This window comes from Saccostrea cucullata, unplaced genomic scaffold, assembly GCF_032062105.1.
Source record: "Saccostrea cucullata isolate Sc308-1 unplaced genomic scaffold, CSIRO_AGI_Scuc_v1 ctg110, whole genome shotgun sequence".
Classification (NCBI taxonomy): domain Eukaryota; kingdom Metazoa; phylum Mollusca; class Bivalvia; order Ostreida; family Ostreidae; genus Saccostrea; species Saccostrea cuccullata.
This window is the reverse complement of record NW_026939674.1, coordinates 199,417-222,116: the sequence shown is the minus strand read 5'-3', so window position 1 is coordinate 222,116 and position 22,700 is coordinate 199,417. Positions and strand designations below refer to the sequence as shown.

At 33.8% G+C, this 22,700-nt stretch overlaps 2 protein-coding genes across 16 annotated transcripts in view; one reads left to right on the top strand and one right to left on the bottom strand.

The window, feature by feature from the left end:
- Window positions 1-14,326, top strand: part of LOC134253587 (titin-like) — a 52,612-nt gene extending 38,286 nt beyond the window's left edge. For 6 of the 15 annotated variants that reach the window (XM_062736130.1, XM_062736134.1, XM_062736139.1 and 3 more), the window contains 6 exons: window positions 258-1,991; window positions 2,432-2,467; window positions 9,243-9,305; window positions 9,998-10,042; window positions 11,429-11,571; window positions 12,813-14,326. In XM_062736130.1, coding sequence (XP_062592114.1) covers window positions 258-1,991; window positions 2,432-2,467; window positions 9,243-9,305; window positions 9,998-10,042; window positions 11,429-11,571; window positions 12,813-12,987 — 2,196 coding nt within the window. In that variant the 3' untranslated portion in view covers window positions 12,988-14,326. The remainder of the gene's footprint in view (window positions 1-257; window positions 1,992-2,431; window positions 2,468-9,242; window positions 9,306-9,997; window positions 10,043-11,428; window positions 11,572-12,812) is intronic. The other 9 variants (XM_062736124.1, XM_062736126.1, XM_062736128.1 and 6 more) reach the window with 9 other exon arrangements.
- A 1,761-nt stretch (window positions 14,327-16,087) lies between these two features.
- Window positions 16,088-22,371, bottom strand: LOC134253551 (uncharacterized). The gene is made up of 7 exons (XM_062736080.1): window positions 22,293-22,371; window positions 20,488-20,571; window positions 19,664-19,873; window positions 18,506-18,643; window positions 18,056-18,184; window positions 17,043-17,134; window positions 16,088-16,581 (listed from the first exon to the last, which is right to left on the bottom strand). Exons 1-7 carry the CDS (start codon window positions 22,323-22,325, stop codon window positions 16,437-16,439), a joined length of 831 nt encoding a protein of 276 aa, XP_062592064.1. The 5' UTR covers window positions 22,326-22,371; the 3' UTR covers window positions 16,088-16,436.
- Between the last annotated feature and the right edge of the window lie 329 nt (window positions 22,372-22,700).

The window sequence follows — 22,700 nt, the reverse complement described above, 5'->3', positions numbered from 1 at the left end:
ATATATCAAAAACATGGTTTGTCATGAAATTGAATCAAAACATTTGATATCTTGAACAATTTTAATCTAATATCTTAAGTTTTGACATACTTGCCCTCTTTTAAGTAATTGAATAATTTTTATTTCTAATTAATATCAAAACATTGAAATCTCAGCATCAACATAATCAACCATAAACTTAAATATTCCCCAATATTTAAATTCATCTTGTATGTTTTTCATCCTTTTGTATATCTGGATTGTCCCCCTTATTTCAGGTTGAGGAGGACACTAAGGCCAGAAAGCCCACAGTACAGGAGGAGATTATGTCGGTGGAGGGAGGGGTGTATGAGAACGAACCTGTCCATGAGCCCGGAGTCGTCAGGGAGAGTGACCCCAAAAACATAGGGGAAGAACTACCAGAGGTGGGCACTGCCAAGAACATGCTTCAGAGGTTCACCCAGATCCAGGAGGAGTCCAAGAAACCTGTGGTCGGGAAAAGGCAGGCTACCCCACCCAGGGGCTCTGGTCCCATGGAGTATGTCAGCGAACCGAGGGCCATTATTGAAAAACCTGAGCAGAAGATCGAAGGAGGAATTTTCGAGAATCAACCTGTCTCTGAGGAAGGGGTTGTGAAGTCGTACGACACCATGGAAGACGTCAAACCCGAGCAGGGTTATGCTAGAAATGTGTTGGCCAAGTTCAAGGAAATAGAAACTCAAGTGAAGAATCGTCCTCCTCCGTCACCAAAGAAGGAGCTGACTCCAGACCGATTTACCAAGGGAGAGTATGTCAGCGAACCTAGATCCACTTTCCAGACGTATGAAGGAAAAACTGAGTCTGGCATTTTCGAAAGTCAACCTAAAGAAGAGAAAGATGTCATCAAGTCGTATGAACATGAACAGGAGGTTCTACCAGAGCAAGGCACAGCCAGGAACTTAGTTTCGAGATTCAAAGAGTATGAATCCAAAAGTAAATCCCCCTCTACACCAAGAGAGAAGAAAGAGTTGACACCTGACAGATTCACTAAGGGAGAATATGTGTCTGAGCCAAGAGCAACCTTTCAGCAGTATGAAGGGCAAGTGGAGGCTGGTGTTTATGAAAGTAAACCAGTGGAATGTCCAGAAATTGTCAAATCTGGGGAATATTACGAGGAACCTTTACCAGAGCAAGGCTACGCAAAGAATGTTATTTCCAAGTTTAAGGACATTCAAAAAGGTTCAGGATCACCCAGCAGTTCTCCAGCAAACAAACCAAGGGAAATAACTCCACCTAGACAAGACACATTCTCTGGTGTTTTGGAAAATAAACCCCAGGAAAGGTCTGATATTGTCCACTCATACGATGTCCACGAAGAAGATATGCCTGAATCAGGAACCACTCGAAATCTGTTGAACAAATTTAGGGAAATCCAGCATTCAGGGTCCAACTCCCCAGCTTCACCAAGATTAAAGAAGGAATTCACTCCCCCACCCCAGTCAGGCATTTATGAAAACACCCCTCAGAAACATTTGGAGGTAGAGCAGAGAATGGCAGAAAGTGGAATTTTAGAAAACAACCCAGACAGGAGAGAGGGAGTGGCCAGAGAGGAGGAACCATCTGCTGGGGCAGTCGAATTCCCAGAAAGAGGCTACGCAAAGAATATGGTGTCCAAATGGAAACAGCTTGAAACTGAGCATAGCAAATCAGCTTCTCCCTCACCGAGATACAAGGAATTCACCCCTCCAAGGGAGGAACCCAGAATCAAGAGCCCCCTGAGTCCCAAATCCCCCGCCGGAACCAACAGCAGTGTTCATCCCCGGGATCTACCAGGTCAGTATCAAGAACAAGGGGGTCCAGGAATCTACGAGAACCAGCCAACGCACCGTGAAGACATTGCCAGAGAGGAGGAGACCGATTGGAGCGAGGGTCTACCCAAGGAGGGCACCAGCAAATCCCTCATCAATAAGTTCCGATCCGTGCAGGAGGAGGCAAAGAAGTCCCAGGAAGTGCCTAAGCCCGTCTCCAGGAGGGTGAGTAATGCATGCTGGGAAATAGTTCCCATGGTCCCCCCTCATACTTCCTTTGTGTATAAGGTATTTATCATCAATAATCAGATACACCAGCTGTACCTGATGATACAAGCTTCTTCTTGGCAGCAGAGTTGCCCTTTGTTTGGTATCAGAAAAATTTATCATCTTCTTATCAGTTGATAGATAAAGTGTTTAATACTCCTTTTTTTATCCTTACCCACACAGCTGCCAGAAGGAAGTGGTTGCGCTGGCTGTAATGCTTTACCAGACAACCTCCAATAACAGTTATTGCCTGATAATACACAGTTTTTGATTTGATAATTTGAAGTAGGCTATAGGTGTGTCAGTGTTTTTATATTCTGCACAAAGCAAAAGATTTTTGTGCATAAGAATGTATGCTAGATTTTTTTTTCATGCATGTTTCCATCGGCATCTTGTAGGATTCAACAGATAGTCCAAGGAGTCCGAAAAAGAAGGTGGGTTTTTCAGTGTACAAGTTGTCCCCCTTGTCACATTTTCCACTTAGCACTCTTTTCCATGCCATTGCTTTGAAGGTTACAAGCAAAGCATTTGTTTTTTTTCATTGCAGCTCTTTGAAATTTCAATGTCATTCTTGCGTATACATGTTCTTTAAAGGTTGTGGGCTCACAGTTCGAGACATTTAAAAGCACTGGAGGTGGTTTAATTATGAGTACTAACCTATCATTATTCTAACTCATCAAATCAAGATGTATGCAAGGCGAACAGCCTATTGCTTTATAAATGAGTTAATATTGAAATCAATTACTGGCTTTTAAAGAGTACCTTGTATCCTGTCTGACTTTGGTATATTATTACCAGACACATAATATGAATAGGACATTGGCCATTTACTATTAATGTTACACATCTTAAGTTTTTTGGTGATAATATCTGCCTAGGTCAGTTTATGGTCTGATCCATAAAAGTGAAATAATTAGGCCATCAAGACAAATGAAATGGTTTAGGGACAATTGTTTATAAATAGAGCCATAAACTATTGATTGTAAAAGTACTTGGAATACATATGCATGCCTGGCTAAATCCATAATCAATTTATTTGATAAAATGTTAATTTTAGGAGATAAAGGAAATAAACCAGATCAGATCATGAAAATATTTTGCAGCATAAGCAGAACCTTTATTATACTCAAAAAATGCAGCACACATGCAGTTCTCCCCTCTTAAAACTGTGAAGCACAGCTGTGTGTATCAGATCAATACACAGATCATAAACAAAGCTAAAAATCCCTATTCATGGTCATATCTCTTGTATAGTAGAATAAGATGTAATCATCTTTGGCTGTAATAGAGAGATATACTTCTTACATAAAATCCCCCCATAAAACAGCTGACCTGTGCTCTGTGAAGTGTGTATAATGATTGGAGAAAATTCACCCTTGAGTGGGCCCCTGGCCGCTTTATATTATCCTGTGTGTGTCTGTGTTATGAACTAGTCATAGTGGAGTGAGGGAGTAGTGCAGGAGTGGAGTTCACTGATTCAAAATCAAAACATTTTTCTTTTATTTTCATTTAAAATGACGGAATTGTCAGCCGTACAAAAACGGCTCAAGGTAAATCTTTTCTTCGTTTAAACAGAAGTTTTTTAGCCATGTTAATTTTAAATGTATACTATTTACTGGATATATAATGCTCCATGTGATTATGATTGAAATTCATAGATTTCATTTGCTATTGTTTCTAATTCTGAAGTAGTTTTTAAAGTATCGATATAGCAATTTTTAAATCTCATTGAGAGAGTGGACAGATAGTTCACGGGCCATTGTTAGAAATAACACGTTTTAAGAGGGGATTGACTTTGTCTAATCCTGTTTGCTTAATGAAGACTATTACCACGCAAGTCAAATATTTTTAAATTTAGTCACAATTTTTTTAAAAGATTCCATTCTTAAAGACCTTTGTTTAAAATGTAAAACTCTTTCAATTTCATTGATGCATGAACCTAGATACTTTTCTAATATGGATGTATGACCTAGTATAAATTAATCACTGAACATGGACAAGGTTAAAACTTTATATTCTAAAGTATGATAGTTGTTAAACTATCCATAGTATGTAATTTCAGTACATTCATTTATAATGCAGTATAGTCCCAAGTGATCTTAAATTTCACAGCAGGTTTCAGTCGACAATGGGTGTAACTTCATGGAAAATTTTGAAACGACATCGTAACATTAAGCTATCAAAAGTCTATTGCCCTGAGCCAAAAAATATCTTTAATGAAACATACACCCCAAAGCATAAGATTTTATTTTATGTAAACTTGCAAACTTTAAGGCTAACAAAATATTTTGTTCAGGGGGGGAATTTTCCGACCTGGTGATGTTAAGTACAGTCTAAAAGTTCAAGTAATTTGGGCAGAATCAGCAGCAAATTAGCACAAAATAATAATGGAAATTTCAGGGGTCTAACTGATGTTCTTTTAACAAGGTGTGGATATTGGAAATCTTCTTCAGTGCAGGTTTTACATGCTTTTGTACTTTGGTCTAAATTGGGAGATGTACATGCACTTTGATCCATTATGATCAACATTCTCAATTGTGTTAAACTCCGAAAGAGGACAATGCATTTCCTGTGCAACGAATTGATTTTTAAAAATTTCTGAAAAGAAGAAGCTTTTTTTTGGAAAAAGAGGTCATATGGTTTGGAGTTAGACAATATTGATTCTGTAGTGCTTTCAGCTGACAGGACAGCTATAGCTAAGTCTATAGAGATGCTGAAGAGAATGGCTGCTGGTAGATTGATTGGGGTCTAGGCCTCTGTGATAATCAATATTGAATTACCAGGCTCAAGTTGTACAGATGGAGACCTGTTATAGTGGTGTGTATGTCTAGGTATCAGGTCCAACTGCACAGGCATACTCTAAAACCTGGCCTGGCCCCTTTGGCCTGGCCTGGCCTCTAAGTTGGCCTGGCCTCTATTTTGGCCTCTAATTTGGCTTCAAAACAAATTTTGGCCTGGCCTTAAAAGTTGGCCTGGCCTCAAATTTGGCCTCTGTAAAAATTTTTGGCCTCAATTTTGGCCTCACTCAAAAATATTTTCTTTTTCTGAATTTGATTGATTTGATTGATTTTTTATTGGTTTCATTTTTTTCACAGATTAAGCAGGTGATTAATATATTTCTGTTGATATGTAAATGTGAACATTAAAATAATTATACACTACTACCAATCTGATTTATTTTTATTGATTTTCTATTGATCTGTTGCAATTCTGAAGACTATAACACGGAGCATATAATTTTACTTTCAAAAAGACACTCTCTTAATGATTTATTAAATGTGCCTTTATTTTTTTAAATTTCCATGGTAGGAATGATGATTTTTACAGAGTAAAAAACATTTACAAAATCAGGGAGAGGGCTAAAATAGGCTGCGCCTGCTGCCCAATCCTATTCACGATAACACCAGTGAATAAGATATTGTTTAAGTAAAAAAAAAATATTTAGAAACATCACAATTAAATTATGAAGACAACAAAGAAATGCAGATGAGAAGTAATTAACTAAGAACTAAAAAGAATTTTAAATTTGCCGTTTTTAAAAGTACTACTTGTTTAATATAAGTTTTTTTTAACTGTCTTTATTTAGAATTAAAAAAATCTGTTTGATGATGTTGACTACTTTTACAAATGATAGAAAAAGAGTCAATACTATGATATGCAAGTAATTGACCACATTTTATATGATAGGGTTCTAATGGTGAATAGGATGCAGTTGTTTTACAGCACAAATGTTAATAACCTATCATCAAACTCAACTTTTGTTTTGATAATTGTAGGTAGTGAAAGTTGTAGCAGGAAATTCTTTATAAAAACAGCCTATGCACATATACATGTCATTACTGATTAACTTCAACCTTTAAACTCCCTGTCAAGAACCGTGCTGCAGAATTTTTTGTCATTTGATATCCAATTACAGTGTTACGGCACACCAGGAACAGAAAGTTATAAATTACCTGATAATGTTATTTATCTCAATTTATTTTAAATACCAACTGTTCTTAGATTAAAGTGAACATGAATTTTTAACAGAGTAATGAAATAAGTGTAAAATAAATATTTTGGTATCTGTCTTGGTATATTTATTTGAAAAAAAAATCTTAGGTGCCTGTATTCATATATCACACAGATGATGCAGGCATAACAGTAACACAACACTCCACAGTGTGTGAAAGATGATGATTCTTCTACTTATCAAGTGGGAATTTTTCAAAGCTATTAATGACATTTGACATGAATTATTACTAGAGATTTTTTTCAATGTTCACAATTTGGAAAACACAAAATAAACTCTCATACTTTTTTTTCTAAATAATTATAAGCAAGAGTATCTGTATGAAATACCTGTAAATAATAAAATGAAATAACTGTACACTGATCAATTGATAATCAATAAAATAATCCTTATTGTTGGTAGTACATGATTATTTTTAATGTTAACATTTACATATCAACAAAAATATATTAATCACCTGCTTAATCTGTGAAAAAAAATTAAACCAATAAAAAATCAATCAAATCAAATCAAATTCTGAAAAAGAAAATATTTTTGAGTGAGGCCAAAATTTGAGGCCAGGCCAACTTTTGAGGCCAGGCCAAAATTTGGTTTGAAGCCAAATTAGAGGCCAAAATAGAGGCCAGGCCAACTTAGAGGCCAAGCCAGGCCAAAGGGGCCAGGCCAGGTTTTAGAGTATGCCAACTGCACAAGTATTAAAGTAAAATATTGAAGCAGATCAAATGTTATGTCAGCTAATTATGCAGCTCTGTTTTTGTGTGGGCTGTTTTAGTTTGTAAAATCAGGACAAAAACAGGAAGAGGAAATGTATCAGTGTACCGAAATACCTTAATTTATAAAATGTATAAGCATGGCCAAAGGAACATTTAATTTCCTTCCCTTCTTATACATGTACTTGGTCTTATATGTTTAAAGAAATCTTGTTGTTCAATGGTATTGCTGTTTAAAAAGTGGGTGCTAAAAGTATTTAATTGTTCTGGGATAAGTGGCTAAGCTCGGGTTATAAGTTCAATGGATGACTTAAGATGCACACACAGCCTCACTTGTGTATGATGACCTCATTTAGTTGTTTTAGTGACAATAACAGTATTTCTTATAACTTGTCATTGATGGTATGTCTTTCATATGAAAAGGATTATGATGGGTAATACTAGTGCAACTTCACATTGTGTATCCTATCAAGGGTTTTCATAAAGTTATTCAACCAATCAAGGTCATTGCAAATTATTAACTCACAAGGCGTAATGTGAGATGTATGTATACCAAGGAAATGGCTCATCAGAAGTTAAGGGAAAAAATGACATAAAGTAGGACAGGGGGAGGGGATAGATGTATGAAAACTGGAGGCGTACAAGGAAACAATTCAGTGCTTGTTAGATTTTTATCTGAACCACATTGCATTAAAGTTAAAATGGAGGAAAGACAAGAAACAGGGGTAGGTTAAACTTGCATACATCTTGCAAAGCTGTCAATACATTTACTAATTAATACCAAGATCAGTTTCTTTTTTAGGTTTTTCCCCCATATAGCTTTAACATTTTTAAGACTGCTAGTAATTGCTATAATTGTCAAAATTGAAAACATGTCTCAAAGAAAGTTTATTAATTAAATGTCAAAGATTTTGATGTTTAGAGAAAGGAAAAGAAAGAAATTCTTTCAATTAGAGTCATGAATGTAAGGTATTTAACCTAAAACTTGAGGTGTAGGAAATGTACAACATAAATTCCTAGACTTTTTTTGTAGGGAATGCAAATTAAAGAGAAAAAAATATCCCTGGGGACTTACTAGCTAGCTTGCATAATAATTTGCTTTAACCTGCTGATACTCAAGAAATGCAGGGAGATTAGGCGATTAATACTTTTCGAGTTAACAGATACAAGGCCATAGTGATGAAAATCCTTCATATTGGATGTCTTCAAAAACAAACTCCTGCTGCTATGGCAACATTTTCGGAATATTCCTAAACAATGTTTTCATTGATGTACATGCAGAAAAATATTAAAGACGGGAAAATCACATCAGATTCCAGACAGAAAAAAAAAATCAAGGGCAGATTTGAGAAACTTTTCAATTGATTTATTGTGTATGTAAGACACCCTGTGTATATATTTTGTTGCAATTAATGGACAGGTTTATTCAGTAAGTAGGTTGATTTAAGAAAGATGCTCTGTTAAACTACTCCATAAATTCCTTTAATTGGTGTATATGAACTTTGATAAACAACTTTTGACAGAGAACACATGGTCTTGAGTATATACAAGCTTCGGTATTCAGCATCTCATACTTTGTCCAGATTTTAAATAGATGCTAAAACCATCTATACCTCCAATATCAACAAATGGCTCTTTGGTACTTTGAAATTAATTTTTCATGAGCATTTTGCTCTTAAGGTATATAAATATCTTAACAATATTCGATTGCTAGAGTATATATAATTAAAAAACCACATTCACAGAAGGGTCATAATTATTACACGTAATACATACTTTGAGCTGATTTTTGTGGTATCTTGCACCTGTTATAATCTTGTCCATGGGTTCCCTCAAGTTTTATTTTTGTAGGTATGATTAATAATGTAGTCCCTAACAATCATGAACCTTACAGATCAATATAGCACATGTCTTGGTTTGATGTCTGTGTACATGCATGCATGGTTTTACAGCCAATAATTAGTTAAGTATTAGTTTTGTCTACAATATGATTCCCATACTGTTTCAGCTTGTAGTGTAGGAGGGGGAGAGTCATAAAGTATACTTTATTGGTGGTAGTTTTCAATGATACATGCAATTGCTGTAAAATCTTTCAGATCACACATAATATTAAGTTGTGTAGGCAATAATTTCCTCGCCTTTGTTGAATTTTTGCCCATAAAATATGATTATTTTCGTAAAAATGAACTTAAAATTTTATTAATGTCAATTTTTTGCACTTCCTGAGTGGAATATGCACAATATGGTCACTAATCAATCTAGAAAAGGAGGGTTGGGTTGAACAATCATTCTTTTATAGTAATTGGTGTTAGACAAACATTCCACACATATGCTTTTTATTTATTTACTCTAAATGCCAGATCATGTATGAAATTAAGGAGACTGGCCATCACAGCTGTGGGGTGTTTGATGGTTTTTGTTGCATGGTTTGCATTCTGTTGTTTGTCATTAATATATAACCCAAATTTTTTTTCTTGCCCTGTACAGATGTTTGAAGAGCGCAGTGACTCGCCAGAAAGAGGCGAGAATACCCCCAACTCAGTAGGAACAGTAAGTCATCTTGATCCACACTCGGTGTTTGACCTTTAACCTCTCTTAGTTTGGGGAGTTGCTCTCTATTATTATATCTCTCTCTTTAATTTTTTTAGTCCTTAGTTAGTTTTTACTAAGTTTTTCGTTATTTCTTTGTGACCTAATTTATTTGTCCTCTTTGTATATAACCTCATTTAATTTAAATATTATTTTAAGTGCAGTAGTTAAATACACTTCTGGGTATATTGTCTGACTTTCTGACCTTTTATTAAAAAAGATCATCCTACTCTGTAGTTAATCTTAAGCCAAACAAATCTTGACGTGAAATATTCTTCTTAATATTCCCAATCTTCTAAAGTAAAGAATTTCTAAATACTATTCCACACTCTCTTTCTTTTATCTGTAGTAAAACATATCCAAGATGTATATACCAATAAATAGTCACAGCTACATATGTGTAAAAATACTTAGCAATCTTCAAATTTGCAGGATAGATTTTCCTTTCTGTTCAGGAAATGTAATCAAAATATTCATTGCAACATTAATTCTTTAAAAACTTTTAAAAGTTTTAAAAAATTTATTATATATAACAAATACATGTACCAGTAGTTTCCCGATAGACATTTTTGGCACATATAATAAGCGTATCATATGTATATTAATCATACAATTTTATTCCTGTATTACTATATATACAATATTCCTGACAGGAAGATGAGTCAAATGTGGCTCCATCTACAGGCAACAATGCAAGTGTGAGTGTCTCTATATATACATAAATGGCCTGTGGGCAGCTCGGGGTGTCAATCACTCACATTATACAAATCCCTGATACGATTATCATAATCGTCTATATTTTTGTCTGCCTGTATAAAATATGTAGAGGGTTTTTCTCTGATATATACAACTTTCCTCCAAATTCTTTATATAAATTCCATATCCAACTGCAATATAAATATCAATGCCTATGGTGTTTTGTAGCTATAAACTATATATGTAATTAAACCCCAATTCAAAATAAGTATTTATACTGGTATATATAATTTCCTGCTTTTTCAAGTAACAATTTAGATTACTAACGTAATGTACATAATAGTGAATCACTCATAGCATTGGAATAAACTTGCAGAACTTTGACCTAGCAGCAGTTGCCGATTAGACCCTGATTATTTATAAGCACATGGAAGGTACAGAAGCTTGCTTGGCAAACACAAAAATTTTCAAATGATTTTTGATAGACATTCTATAAAAGCTAGCTTGCTTGGCAAACACAAAATTTTCAAATGATTTTCGATCAACATTGCCTACAAGCTAGCTGTTTTTAGCATTACATTGAATGCCGTTTTCATGGTTCATTTAATCTTAGATGCCTTAATCATTGGGGAGAATCAATGGATGGGTGCAACTAACAGTTCTTTCATCACTTTCTACTGAAATCTGTCAAAAAAATCATGAAAAAGATTAAGGCAGCATTTTAAAGAAGATAGCTGTTATCTCTCTAATACACACATGAGTCATCTAATATGAATCACTTCCTACAATCTCTACCCAGAGTTATCGTTCCACTTATAGCGAAGCGAACGACAACTCTGTGTAGAGATTGCACTTCCTACTGTTTCAAAGATTGGATATTGTGGTTAAAAAAGAAATAAAATTACAAAAAAAAATATTTGTTTTTATAGTAAAATGTGTTTTCAATTTCATTTCAAGATCCCAAATTCCCCCCTCAAATATACACTTACAACATGTACAATATATCATTTGTTTAAAAAATTCCATTTAGATATGATTTGCTTTTCTTTGTTTCAGGTATAATTTCACCTTTCCTTTTTTCCCCTCAAACTGCATGCACTAATAATATGATTTCTATATGTTTTAATTTTGTTAAATTTGATTCTCGAGTTATTTATAATTTAAGCATCTTGTTGCAATGTAAAGCATCTGTTTTTTTAAAAACAAATATAATTTAGCCAAAATATTAACATTAGAGATCAGATAAATTTGATTGGCACTGGCAATTTCTGTAATAGTTGCCATAGTAACAGCATGGCTGATGAAATTGAAAGATTTTTTGCCTGAGTTTGTTGCTTGTGATTTGTTTTTGGTTTGTACGTTTTACGTTTACAACTCTTTCTGTGCAGCCCAAAAGTCCCTTTGTCGCCGTACAGTTGGAGAAGTGTGCGGCATGTCAGAAAACCGTCTATGCCATGGAGAAGATCGAAATGAATAAAAACTGCTACCACAGGGCGTGTTTTAAATGTTCCCACTGTAACTCACGATTAACGTAAGATATTCATACTATGACTTTTATACAAGTAATATTTTTTTACTTTATTTTATGTTTTCAACACAGGGTACCTGCCACTACCTTCCTTTTCCCCCCCTTAGGCCAGATGGTTTAAATGATCCAGAGAAGAAAATTTTCTTTCTTTATAGACTTAGTAGTGTTTGTTTTCACATAATATTGAAATATTAAATTCAGTTTATATTACTTCTATACCAAAGTTGCATGCAAAATATAGTGTTTCAGTCTAAGATCCATGGATATTGTAGATAGACTATCATACATGTAACTCAAACCTTAAGTTATGAAAGTAAAGTAGACCAACACATACAAAACTGATACTTAAAACAGGTAAAAATGAAGGAATTGTTTTTCAACTCTGGAAAGATAAGAAAATAAGTCAAGCAAACACAAAAAAGAAGTGATGCTTGAAAAAAATTTGCCTTCTGAGGTCCTGTTCATTGTACACTGCCCTATGATATCACGAGATCAATTTACGTGAGTCATTGCCCCCAATCAGTGTGTAACCTATCAGTAAGTACAACTAGGTATATTTGTGTGTATCTTCTATATTTGCTGTTCAGCAAATCCTGCAGGATGCCGATGTATAATAGAACACTTCCTTTCCCAGAGCTAATTTCCTTCCCCTTGATAAAATGGCTGACATCCTGCCTACTTATTCACCAATCTTAGTAGAAACACATGATCTTAGTTTTATTGTACCACTACTTAGTCTAATTAACCTTATATTAATTACCTGGGAACAGGTCCTTTGAAATTTTGTGTTGTTTTTTTTATATATATAACCAGTTATTTTTTAAGAATTTCGATATTTCATGAAATAGAGTGTGATTGCATGCAAGTGTTTACTTCAAGTGCGTGTGATTATGCATTTGAAAGTTGAAAAAATAATAGCATGCAGAAATATACATTTTTGGAAAGTTTTATGAAGTTGTACGCATGTTTGAAAAAAAAAATCACCAAAGATCACTGCAGAATTCAATCACTTTGTATTACATAGAGATGTATAATGCTGAAGCAATATATTACATGGCGGCTCCAGTTGCTCAGCTCAAGATTACGATATTTCTAGCAACTTTTTAGCATTTTAATTTTTAATGATTTTGAATATTTATGACATGAGATAAGAATGTTGAGATTCTGTTTTGTTTTAATTTAAAAAAAATTACCAAGATCTTGAATCATGTTAATACATTTTCCAAATTATCTTTTTTTCTTAGGGCAAAAACGTTCAGCATGAATGAAGGAGTTATGTATTGCACAAACCATTTTAAGCAACTTTTTGCTAGGAAAGGGAATTATGACGAAGGATTTGGACGTCAACAACATAAAAAGCGTTGGCAAGGCGACCAACCAAATGGTGAACAACAGACAGTACAAGAAGCCACTGCTTGATGTTGTGTGCTTTAAATTTTTTTTTGTCGATACGTAATTTTTTTTTGTTTTTGTATTATTATTGTATGATATATGATATATTGCCATTTCATTTGTCAATATTATAGAGACATGTTATTCATTTTTTTGAAAGAATTTTAAGCAAGCTCAAAAATGTGCACCTGAAATGAGGCAAGAAGGGACACAACTCTTGGCAGGACATTGTTCAGTGCTATATTATGTATGTTGGAAAAATGAACTAAGAAGAGTGCTTTATGATATTTTTGTCCATTTTTGAAATACCACAATTCATTACATTGTATTCATTATTAGGACATTTAAGAATAATTACATGCCTGCATTTTACAAATTTCGAGTTGTCATCAAATTTGATTTCAAAATAAAAAAAAATGTTTTGGAATTACGTTATGGAGGTATAAAAAAGTGTCTCTTTTAGCATTAGATCTCAGGCATGTTTGGTCTTCCATTGTAGTGAGCGAGCGTTTGGACACACCATGAAAAATAATCGTTGCATTGTTTTACGATCATTGAAATAGGCTTTATATTTGATATTGTCTGGATTGTGATAAAGAAACAGATGAATCATATAATACTGAAAAGTGTGACATGAGTGCAATTTTTTATTGAGATAATTGGAATTGTTTGCAGAACTTTATAACATCACTTTGTATATTTTTTTTTTTTGAGAAATCATTTACCTTGCTCATCTGCAAGTTTCCGTTTTGTCATATATATTATATATATCATTTTTATATATTACATTACACCAAAGACTGCCTGAAAGGCAGATTTGTAGGTGAGCGAAAGAAGGTGATTTATTTTGTTCTCTCTGAATCAATAAATAATGTAACAAATTTGTAAAGAAGAAATTTTTATAATTTTCCATTCATTATTAATTTTAAGTTGCAGTTTGTATGAATGCATTTCAATCAATGTATTAAGAAAAAAATCTATGCAGCTGTTTAATTTTTTTCCTTCAGTTTTTCATGCATTTGTTTCTTTTTTTTTTTTAAATGTGAATGTAAGTTGCTGCAAATGAACTTTGACATTCTTATTTTAGTCATATATTTGATTAGATTATCGATACTGCTTCAAACTCAAATGTGAATTAATTTGTGAATAATAAAAAGCTGCTTGTTGTATCATTAGTTATGAAATCTTGTGACACGTTTAGTCAAAGTTAAAACGTGACAATCGGGTTTGAGTTCAAATAATGCTGGTCTCATTTCCCATGAACATTATATAAAGATTAATTTATATGTGCTTTTGACCTTAAATTATCAAGCTATAGCAAATATTACTGCATAGGACTTTTGCAATAAAATCTTTTTCAGTAAAAGCGCCTTGTCTTTCTATTGTCCAGTTTAAACAAAGAAATAGAATAAGATGGTGTATATTCAAAATGAGCAAATATTGAAAGTAATTTCTTAAAAGAAATAAAGATATATGAAAATTTCTAAGCTTACTACTGTATATAGGGTTATTTTTATGCCCCCCTTCGAAGAAGGGAGGGCATATTGCTTTGCTGCTGTCTGTCGGTCGGTCTGTATGTCGGTCCTTAGTTTCCATTCATTTTCTTCACAACTGTTGCACGTACTAAAATGAAATTTAGGATACGGATATATCACATGAATATCTAGGACAAGTTCTGTTTTGGGTACAATTGCACCATTTTTGACAGAGTTATGCCCTTTGGACTTAGAGAAATTCCAATTATTTGCAGTTTCCGTTCATTTTCTTCGCAACCAGTGCACATACTGAAATGAAATTTAGTGTACAGATTTATCACATAAATATCTAGGTCAAGTTTTGTTTTGGGTACGATCGCACCATTTTTGATAGAGTTATGCCCTTGGACTTAAAAAAATTCCAATTATTTGCAGTTTCTGTTCATTTTCTTCACAACCGTTGCACATACTGAAATGAAATTTAGTGTACAGATATATCAGATGAATATCTAGGTCAAGTTCTGTTTGGGTTACGATTGTGCCATTTTTGACAGAGTTATGCCCCTTAAGACTTAGAAAATTCCAATTATTTGCAGTTTCCGTTCATTTTTTCTTCACAACCGTTGCACATACTGAAATGAAATTTGATATACAGATATATCACATGAATATCTAGGTCAAGTTTTGTTTTGGGTACGATCACACCATTTTTGACAGAGTTATGCCCTTTTGGACTTAAAAAAAATTCCAATTTGGGGGGAGGGGGGCATAAGTGTTTTACAAACATCTCTTGTTGTCTTTTTACACCTGCTAATAATTTTCCCTGTTTTAATTCGTCCAGTCACAGTTCGCTTTTAAAAATTATACTGTTTTCTTTAAATCGCCCTATGTTAAATTGGCCCACCCATGATTAGGGCGATAGGGGTGAAAATAAAACGGGGGCGAAATTTTCCCTGTATACAGTATCTAATCTTACTTGCAGAACTGCTGCTATTATGAGAATGGAAATAACTGCGAAATATAAAAAGAAACGTGGACTAGTTAACAAGTTTTTCAAATACTGTGAAATCACAAATTTTTGTGGGATTTTGTTGTTTTGGAGGTATGAATAGACCCAAGAATACCCTGTCCTCCACGAAATGTAAAATGTTACATTCATAACAACAATTCTTCATCCACCAAATCAAATACCCATGTACCAAGAGATTTTTCTGAAATCAGGAGAATTTGACCCCACGAAAATATGTGATTTTACAGTAACTATTTATTGTTTTTACCAGTAGTAATCTTTAAACAAAAACCATAGCATCTTATCTTTTCAATTCAATGCTAAAACTGATTCCTGCTTTTTCCTAGATAACGGCTCAGGTGAGCAATGTAGCCCAATGTGGGCCTATTGTTTGACAACAAAGTTCCTGGGATTATTCTAACTCTGTACATGTTTAAAATAAAATGCATTCATCTCTTTAGAGATGCTTATTCTGCAAGGTTGGCCAAAAAGTTGGAAAAAAAAACGACTTATTAAAGCTATGAACAGTTTGGATGTGCCAAGTGATATTTGCATGTGTAGTATACTACTTTACACTATGCATAACAGTGCAGTAACAAATGTACTATATAAATGGAGATTAATGAAATGAAGAAACATTGCATGTTGTTAATACAGGAAATAATGTTAAATTTATTAATGATTGCATTTTGAAAATTTACAAATACATGTATCCATGTACATATGTATATCAATGCAAGTACAATATTGCAAAGGTGTTGTTACACTGACTGGACATTTTAAGAATTACCTATACTTTTAGAAAAAGATTGGTAACCTTTCTACAAACTGACAGCTGGAATGGATGCTAGCTGTTCTCCCTTGCATCTCTTTTTAAATGTGCTCGTGGTACATTTTTCCAAACAAAAAATCTATAATTTCAAACACACACTTCATCCAAACTTAGTGTCTAAAACTTTGATCATGAATAAAATGCCTTAAATAAACATTCGTCAGCTGATATTGTGAACATTAAAATCTTCTTCTAATATCCTGCGTCTTGTTCCAGAGTTATCTTCTCTAGGAGTTTGAACATTGGTTAAAGGATGATGCCTTTCGTAGTAAGTCTCGTAATAGGAATCTGTGAATGTGTCCGTACTGCAAGTATATAGAAATCATGTAAAGCTCTGTTTAAAATATTTTCCTTGTCTACAGACAATAAAAAATTTCAGCATGATGTAGAATTTACTGTTAAAGTAGAAAGTTCGATGATATGGAAATGTCAATGAAACACTGTTCAAATGCTTCTGTAGTACATTTAGTTTATCAAAGTTTCAACTAATTGCTTTTATAATACTATAAACCAACTATTATTTGCATCATATTCTATTCACAATTCGTCAGTTTAAAATCAATTAAGGACGATTAATTTTCCTGACTCAGGAAACTTTTTCTATACACATGCACACCAAAATAAATGGTTTGCCAGTTGATGTAGATCGTGAAAATCCTGATATTTCTTGAAAGCAAATAAAAGTTGGCTTACAGTTTACTGAGATTGTCAATGTTTTAACCCTTCAGTTTTTACCACATATCAGTATTTAGGATTGTATACTTACTAAAAATAATGATAAGCGACACAGTAGTAAATGGTGAGCATTATGATGAGAAACACAGTCAGAATGGAGTAAAATATAATGCCATCATTTTCCTGAAAAATACAATAAAAAAGTTTTCAAACACAGTTTGAATTTAAACATTGAATATAGACAATTCCAGCTAAAATCTTCCAGTAAAATATTTCAATTACTGCAGAGAATTTCATATTTTGAAAAGTAAAAGAAACGGGCTCTTTTTCAAGATAACTGTATACTGTATACAGGGTTATTTTTGCCCCGTGTTATTTTCGCCCTTTTACACTTGCTTACAATTTTGCCCTTTTTAATTTCGCCCAGTAACAGTTCTGTTTAAGAAATTATACTATGTTCTTTGAATTCGCCCCGTTTTAAATTCGCCCACTTTTGACAAGGGCGAAAGGGGCGAAAATAACACGGGGGCGAAAATTTCCCTGTATACAGTATACAGTATTAAATATGTAGAATCTTTCTTTTACTTAATTCAAGCAATACTGTAAACCAACTATTATTCGCATCTTCTTTTATTTGCGATTCATCAGTTTGAAATTAGTCCACAACAATTAATTTTCACGACTGAGGATACATTCTACAAATATTTAATAAATTTATTGGTTTGCGACAATTAATATTCGTGTATAAAGTTACGTCATGGAACTCGCGAACATTTCTCACACACGAATAAAAGTTGGTTTACAGTAATCATTATAGTCAGACATCATTATCTAGAAATTAATGGGACCAAATTTTGATTTGAAACATAATTTAAGCTTAAAATACAAAAAAAAAAGAGGTTGGACGTTTCAACTTACTTGGACATTTAGCCACAATTTTTGAGATATTGAAGTCTGAAATACTAAAGTCTGAAATACTACAAGACTGAGATATTGAAGTCTGAGATAGTATGAGATACTGGTCTGAGATACTGAAGCTCAACTAGAGGTGTCTCCTACAAAATATCAGACAAATTAAAAATGTTCCTTTGATTGACAACTGACCTCCTCTACAGCTGAATCCCAGTACTTCTTACAAGTGAGGAAGGAGCAGACATTTTGAGTCATATGAGTTATCAAGAATTCTGTAGCATTTTTACTTAATCCGTCAGGTACACAAGCACTCATCAGTTTCTGCAAGTAGAAAAAGTCACAATATAACTGCAGTCCTGATTAAATGACAAACACAATAATCTTTCATAGAAATACTTGCAAACTGATTGCAAAATTGTTACTTTGATCCTGGAGATTGTATTTACAAAGAGACAAGGGAGAAAACTCCTGATATCTGATTGGAGTGAAATAAATAAGACTCAAATGAGCAGAGACTCAAGTGAGTTCCCAAAAGAGAAATTGGTTAATTTGATTTTAAGATAAATGCATCAATAATATCAAAGAACACATGTACATGTATTAAAGGAGATTAAAAAAAATAGTACTGAATAAACACACTACCTCACAATCTTCCATTAATTCTTTCATATCGCTCTCGAGACATAAAGAAACATCCCAGAATTCCTTCCTCCTCCTGCCATCCAAGATGTCACATCTCATGATGTCACAGTAGTCAGCAAAGCAGACTGCAGACTTGTCCTATTGATATTCAACAAATGAGATAAAAATTTTTCATTTAATCATATTTTCTTAATTAGCATCAGATTATGATGATCAATTATTAGGTTTAATTTATTTTTTCTCAAACCAGAATAATGTATTTCAATATACTGAACAAAACACAAAAAGACCACAAGTCCTTTGATTAAAAATTCAATAAAAGAATATACAAATTCTTATTCTTGTCAACTTGCTATATCCTGAAATGATTGAGATGACAGAGTATATGAAGCATGGAAAAGGAGCAAAATTAATCACAACTAGATTTTCAATAAAATTCCTTGTGAGGGCTGAATAATACAGAATTAAAAATCCAAAGAACTAATATGTGGTATATTGCATATCTTTGCCCCCACAAAAGTCAAATTTTGAAAAATTCTTGAAATGTGCTGAATTCAATAAATTGTATGAGATTTATATAAATTAACAGAACATATAATAGTTTCAAAGTAGTTTATTGACAATATTTGTTTTTATGACGTCACAAACGTGTCCGATTTTATATCATTTTTTAGAAAGAGGACAAAATGGACAAAATTTCAACAATTTTAGCTTTAAAATTTATAGAGCGGAAGTTTGCTCAGGAACAATATTTACATATTTCATTGATAACATTATCATTCTGCACATTACATCAAAATATTGAGCCTGATCAGACCTGCGCTCGGTGACTTTTACTCAAAATATCGATGTAATATATACATTTTCTGTAGAAATTCTGGAAATTTTAAATTTACGTCATTTCAAACATATGACGCCATTGCTTATGAAAATATTCAGTGAATTGAAGTCAGCATATACCCCCCTGTTTAAGTACATAATTAAACATTTCTCTGTCAAAGTTTGATTTTTGGGGGGGGGGGGGCAAATATTGGTTATTACCGAATAAAGTTCTCTGAAAAGATTGTGAGAGGGGAGGTACCTGAGTACATGTAAATCAACCTACAAATGTTTTTGAGTTTATTAAAAATTAATGACCCCAGACATGCATGTGCATACCTCTCTGACAAATTCTGGATGTCTTCTGTCAAAATGCTGATCTAAGTAATCTTCAGCATAGAAGCCCTTTCCGCAGTAGTCACAATACCACTTGGAGATTCCTTCAGAAACTTTGTTCTCTTCCTGTAATACATATTTATCTCTCTCTGGGGAAAACAGACAGGTGTCAGGTATACTGGTCTTGGCTTGTTGAAACAGTGGATAAACAACCTGAAAAGAACATTCTTTATTGGTACTTGTGATTACTTCTATCTGTGTGTTTTATCTACCCACTATGTTCACCAAAAACCATGTTTCAGCAACAATATTTGTATGTTAAACACGGCAAGCTTTGATACATTTTTTATTTCTTGAAAATATTTTCATGACTTATGATATGTATACGTGTTATACTCTTAAAGACTTTATGAAGTGAACTGATCTTTTACACATACTGTGGAATCATAATGAATTCATGGGGATCAATGTTCATTGTTAAGCAGAATTTGACCTGTTCATGGGGATGTAATTTTGTGGGTAAATACTCATAAATACGATGGTTCAATAAATCAATACATTAACAAAATAAATGTTCGTGGGTATGGGTGACCCACGAACATTGGTACCCACGAACAATGATGATTCTACAGTATATGTCAATAATGATATTTGTTTTAGACATTCATTATTTTGCTATCGAGTCAACACAGCTTGACTCTATATTCCACCACATTAAAAAACTGAACATCCTTACAGTTATCCACAGTTCAAACCACTATAATCATAGTCATACACCTTATTTCTGGGTTAATTATATTATAGATATTTTTGTCTCTAATACTCACTTCCTTTAGCAGCTTGCGAACAGTTCTAGATCTATCTCTAGGACAATGCCTTGCACATGACACTGATGACAACAGTGACAAAACCTGAAGAGATATAAATCACAACATTTAAAAGATAAAGAAAAAATTGTGCACTGTGGTAATTGACTAAAAGTTGGACTAAGTGTATAATGCTGACTCTGAAGCCTCAATTTTGAGAGTCATTGTGTGCATGGAATAAAAGCTTTTTTTGTCAATTTCAACACACAGCCCATTTGATCTGTCACTTCAATTTCGAGCTTATGGGTTGTTTTACATGTGTGATTGAGTGGTGACCAGTACATTTGGTGCTGTGCCATGATCTGGGAGTGACAGCTAGGTGCATGGCCAGATAGCTCAGTTGGTAGAGCACCTGATGAGATTCAGGGGATCTGGGTTCAAATCTTGGTCTGGTGATGTTAACGGTACATTTGGTGTTGTGCCATGCCCTGAGAGCGATGGGTGAAATTTGGCCAGGGAGGAACCTGGGATGGTGTCTCAAGCAGCTGAAGACCTTTAGTAATAGGAAGGGAGGAATGTGTCGATCAGATAGGTTTGATCATTGGTGGCCTAATAGCTCATAATTTGGTAGAGCAACTGACTAGAGGTTATGGAGATCTGGGTTTGAATCCAGGTCTAGTGGACTGCATTTTTCTACTCTCTCGTAACACATGTTTATCATTCAACCATGCACACATACAATAAGTTATTTGAAAATCCATTCTCTGCAAGTGTAACAGAAAAGGAGAAGGTGTATGACTGGAGAGAGAATTGACTAAGACACTAAGACAGATGCTCTCCCCAGTGAGCTACCCAAGCTCAGGATCCTAGGATCAAACCATTTCACAAGGTTGAACATCTGTTGGATATCTTATGAAAAGTAATCTGAATGTCATATCCTCTGACCTCAGAAAGAATAATAGTTTTTTTATTGAAATTTTATTTGTTGTTAATAGCGAGCGCAGTGAGGCGGCACGAAGCGCCGCTCGCGTAGCGAGCTCAATAGACTAACGTGTACGAACGAAGGAAATTCGGGTTGAAATCTGCACATTGTTCCAAGAAATTTTTATCTCACCGCGTGAAAAAATTCCAAATTCCCAGTTATCCTGTTGCACATGCATATAACAAAGTGGCTAAAACATAGCAACAACTTACTTTAAAAAAAATACAAACAACGATTTATATATGCAATTTTACATGCGGAATTAAACTTTAAAATGCCACAGAACTATCCTTTGCGATTTAACTTTTTTTTTCTAATTAGTTGTTTTCACCCCAACATTTACTTGGGCTAGTGACTTCATTGCTGCCACAAGCCTGTGTGAGCTGGTGCCATGCTTGAATTAATTATAGTTGCATAACATAACCCTGGTATCACAATCAGTGTTTGGGAAGTGATTTCTTTTTATTGTTTTGTTTTCTTCTTTTTTGCTTTCTTTTTTCTTAAATGATAGGCAGTACACTGTATAGTTTTGTGATACTAGTAGTACATAACTGCGCTCGCCCCAACGGTCACACCGTAAAACATATTATTGAAAGGTTTCAAAGCCCCTACACCTCTTGAATACCGACTCCCCAACGTGGAGAGTCTTCAGTAACTCTGAGCAGAGATATAAATAACAGTTATTTATGTCTCTGCTCCGAGTGACTGAGTCAGCTTAGCTTTTTTTTTTTACTGTCAACGATGAGCATGATGACCAGGAAAAATTAAGACAATAACAATGCATAAGCAATGTCTGAGAATTTTCAAACAATAAAAGGTAAAAAATTAGTTAAACAATACTCACATATATCAGAAATGGGCAGAAATTCATGTACATGTTTGAATTTTTGCAAAAGTGAAAGTAACAGGATGTTTGAAAGATGAACTAAATTAAACAGCTATGAATGACTCGTGAATTTCCGGATGCTTCACATAATTTGTAATATGAAAGAAAAATTAAATGTTAGTAGAAAAAAATCTTTAGGTTCGTAAAAATATAAATGAATCAATTCAAATTCAAACTTGTTGTAAATAAAGCAATTAATTTCACATTTTTTCCTGAAGTTTTACGTCAATGGATGAACCACCATGATAGGTTTAATTTTTATATTAAACTACATATTTCCAGTGTTGATTGCAGGTGCCCGGTGTTTTGATCATATAGTAGCTTTTTAAAATCTCTTTGAGTTGACTTTCCTAATGCTTGTCATTC

Bases quoted from the DNA above. Each gene is read 5' to 3' on its own strand.
- LOC134253551 (XM_062736080.1), bottom strand. From the start codon at position 22,325: ATGTACATGAATTTCTGCCCATTTCTGATATAT. The intron at 19,874-20,487 runs GTGAGTATTAGA...TGTTCTTTTCAG, and splicing joins TTCGCAAGCTGCTAAAGGAA to GTTGTTTATCCACTGTTTCA. The intron at 17,135-18,055 runs GTCAGTTGTCAA...TGTATTTTTCAG, and splicing joins GGGATTCAGCTGTAGAGGAG to GAAAATGATGGCATTATATT.